This window comes from Rhagoletis zephyria, unplaced genomic scaffold (assembly GCF_001687245.7).
Source record: "Rhagoletis zephyria isolate East Lansing unplaced genomic scaffold, Rhagoletis_zephyria_1.1 Rzeph_scaffold_07819, whole genome shotgun sequence".
In the NCBI taxonomy this organism is placed as follows: domain Eukaryota; kingdom Metazoa; phylum Arthropoda; class Insecta; order Diptera; family Tephritidae; genus Rhagoletis; species Rhagoletis zephyria.
In genome coordinates this window covers 27,227-29,599 of record NW_016164901.1, presented here as the reverse complement: position 1 = coordinate 29,599, position 2,373 = coordinate 27,227, and the positions used below count along the sequence as shown (strand labels likewise).

Sequence of the window (2,373 nt, the reverse complement as noted above, 5' to 3'; positions counted from 1 at the left end):
GCAAGAATTTGTATACCCGAGCGCACTTGTGCACAAGGGTATATTAATTTTGTTCACATAACGGTTGTTTGTAACAGCCAAAACGAATCGAGATAAATATAGACAAATGTATACATAAATGCTCAGAACGAATAGAGTATGATGTGCTGTGTTTATTTTTTCTTCGGATAAATTAAGTCAAGTATATACATACATGGCTGCAGTATAGTTCTCAATTAGTTCTTGATTTTTTTAAACATATACGATTTAAAAACAACAAAAACAGATTGTTTTATTTCAATTGAATTTATTTAAATAATTTTGCACAAATTTGTTGCATCATTTCGTACGAAAAGTTTCAAAACGTAGTGGAAAATTGTTGCTATAGTGTGCTGTTTTTATTTTTTCTTCGGATAAATTAAGTCAAGTATAAACATGGCTGCAAGTTTTTCAATAGGGATTTTGTAGAGCCAATGGAATGAAAGTCACCACAATACAACATATCTGTCATTTCATCGTATTATAGAATAGGTGGTGTACATTGATATTCGGTCTTTCTATTTTGGACTTTGAAGAATCAACACAATGCAGGATTTACGTGGAAATCAACAGCTTTTTGGTGGTGCTTTGGTATTATTGAAGAAGAAGAAGACTTTCGACAAACATTGCCTGTGATTCCACGATCAACACAGGCAGATGAGATCAATGTATGCTTGAAGTCTTCCCCTCTGTGGCGATATGTGCAAAAATTGACATTACACATAAACATGCGTGTTCAGTTGGACAATAATATTTGAAGATCGGTTCTCGAAGCAATTGTTAGAGATCGGAAATGGCAAAGTTCAAATCGATAATACAAATGGCTTGATTACATTGCCGAAGAATTTTTGTACAATTCTCCAATTAAAAGAAAAATTGATTGAATGCGTGTTTCCAAATATTGCTCAAAATTACATGTATCACGATTGGTTGAGAGAACGCGCAATACTGGCACCAAAAATGTGCAAGTCAATTCAATCAATTATCAATTTCTAGAAAAATTGCCAGACGAAGTGACAACATATAAATCTGTTGACAGCGCAATGAATCAAGATGACGCAGTGAATTATCCAGTTGAATTTTTGAATTCAATGGAACCGCCTGGTATGCCACCACATTGTTTGAATTTAAAGGTCGGCTCATCAATTATTTTACTACGGAATTTAAATACTCCAAAACTGTGTAATGGCACAAGACTGGCAGTAAAAAAATTGATGGCGAATTTAGTTGAAGCAACAATACTGACTGGCAAAGCGAAAGGTGAAATTGTGCTCATACCACGTATTCCACTGATAAAAACAGACATGACGTTTGAATTTAAGCGTTTGCAATTCCCAGTGCGTCTAGCATTTGCCATGTCCGTCAACAAGGCGCGTGAATTTGGAGGAGCCGTGCTTTTCGCACGGACAGCTATACGTGGCCTGTTCAAGAGTTGGCATTCCAAATTTTTATTTATTCATACCAAAGATGGAAAAACAAAAAATGTTGTATATCCAAATGTGTTGGATTACACTAAGTAACAAAAAAAAAATTTCTCAGTCCTTGGGATGTAATTGTTATTTCCTAGTCTGTTCTCAAGTAGCACAAAAGTCAAAAATACACCAAAATATATTGTGTATTTTTAACATCGGCGTGATATACATTTTCAATATAAAAAATATGCCATTTCTAAGCTCAGTTTTTGAACAGTTTATTTCGATTCAGTGTAAAAGTTATACCGTTTTTTCGTGCATTATTTACACCTACCGTCAATTTTTTTTACTGAATTTCGGCATATATATTATGCCAGTGGTATACAAGTTTTCTTGTTTCTAGAACATAATATAAACTCTGTTGGTGTAAAATAAGTATTGGTATTGGCTCAAATCATACACCATAATGGTAAAGGATTTACATCATATTCTAGCATAAATATATTTTCATGAGTGTGAAGAGTACAAAAGGATTCGAGGAATAAATTTTACTACTAATCAAATTTAAAACTAACTCAGTCATAAAATTTACACCGAAGCTCTTTTTTAATCTGCGCGACTTGGAATTCTTTTTATAAATCTCAGCATTCCTTTTCGTAATATGCAGGCAAGAAAATCGCGAATATATATGAATGTGAGTTCCTAATTTAAAAACGAGGTACATTCTGTCGAGTGAATTTCGGTACTACCCCCTCTAAAACTCGAGCGCCTCAAAATTTATAAGGATTTGAAGATTTTTAAATAAATCTGGGAAAACTTATATTTTGAAAGCAATGAATTTTTCGCCATTATTAAATTTTTAAGAGATGCGCTGTTTAAAAAAGGTTCGAAAATACACATAAAGTGGCATAGTTGAGCCAATGTACATAATGAAATTGTTAAA

The 2,373-nt window shown here is 33.2% G+C and overlaps 1 protein-coding gene across 1 annotated transcript; it reads left to right on the top strand.

Annotated features, from left to right (window-relative positions):
- Positions 1–902: 902 nt before the first annotated feature.
- On the top strand, positions 903–1,449 carry LOC108374543 (uncharacterized; the record flags this gene model as incomplete). The annotated part of the gene is made up of 1 exon (XM_017630522.1): positions 903–1,449. A coding segment is annotated over exon 1 (547 nt), but the record flags the coding sequence as incomplete, so codon positions are not given.
- Positions 1,450–2,373: the final 924 nt, after the last annotated feature.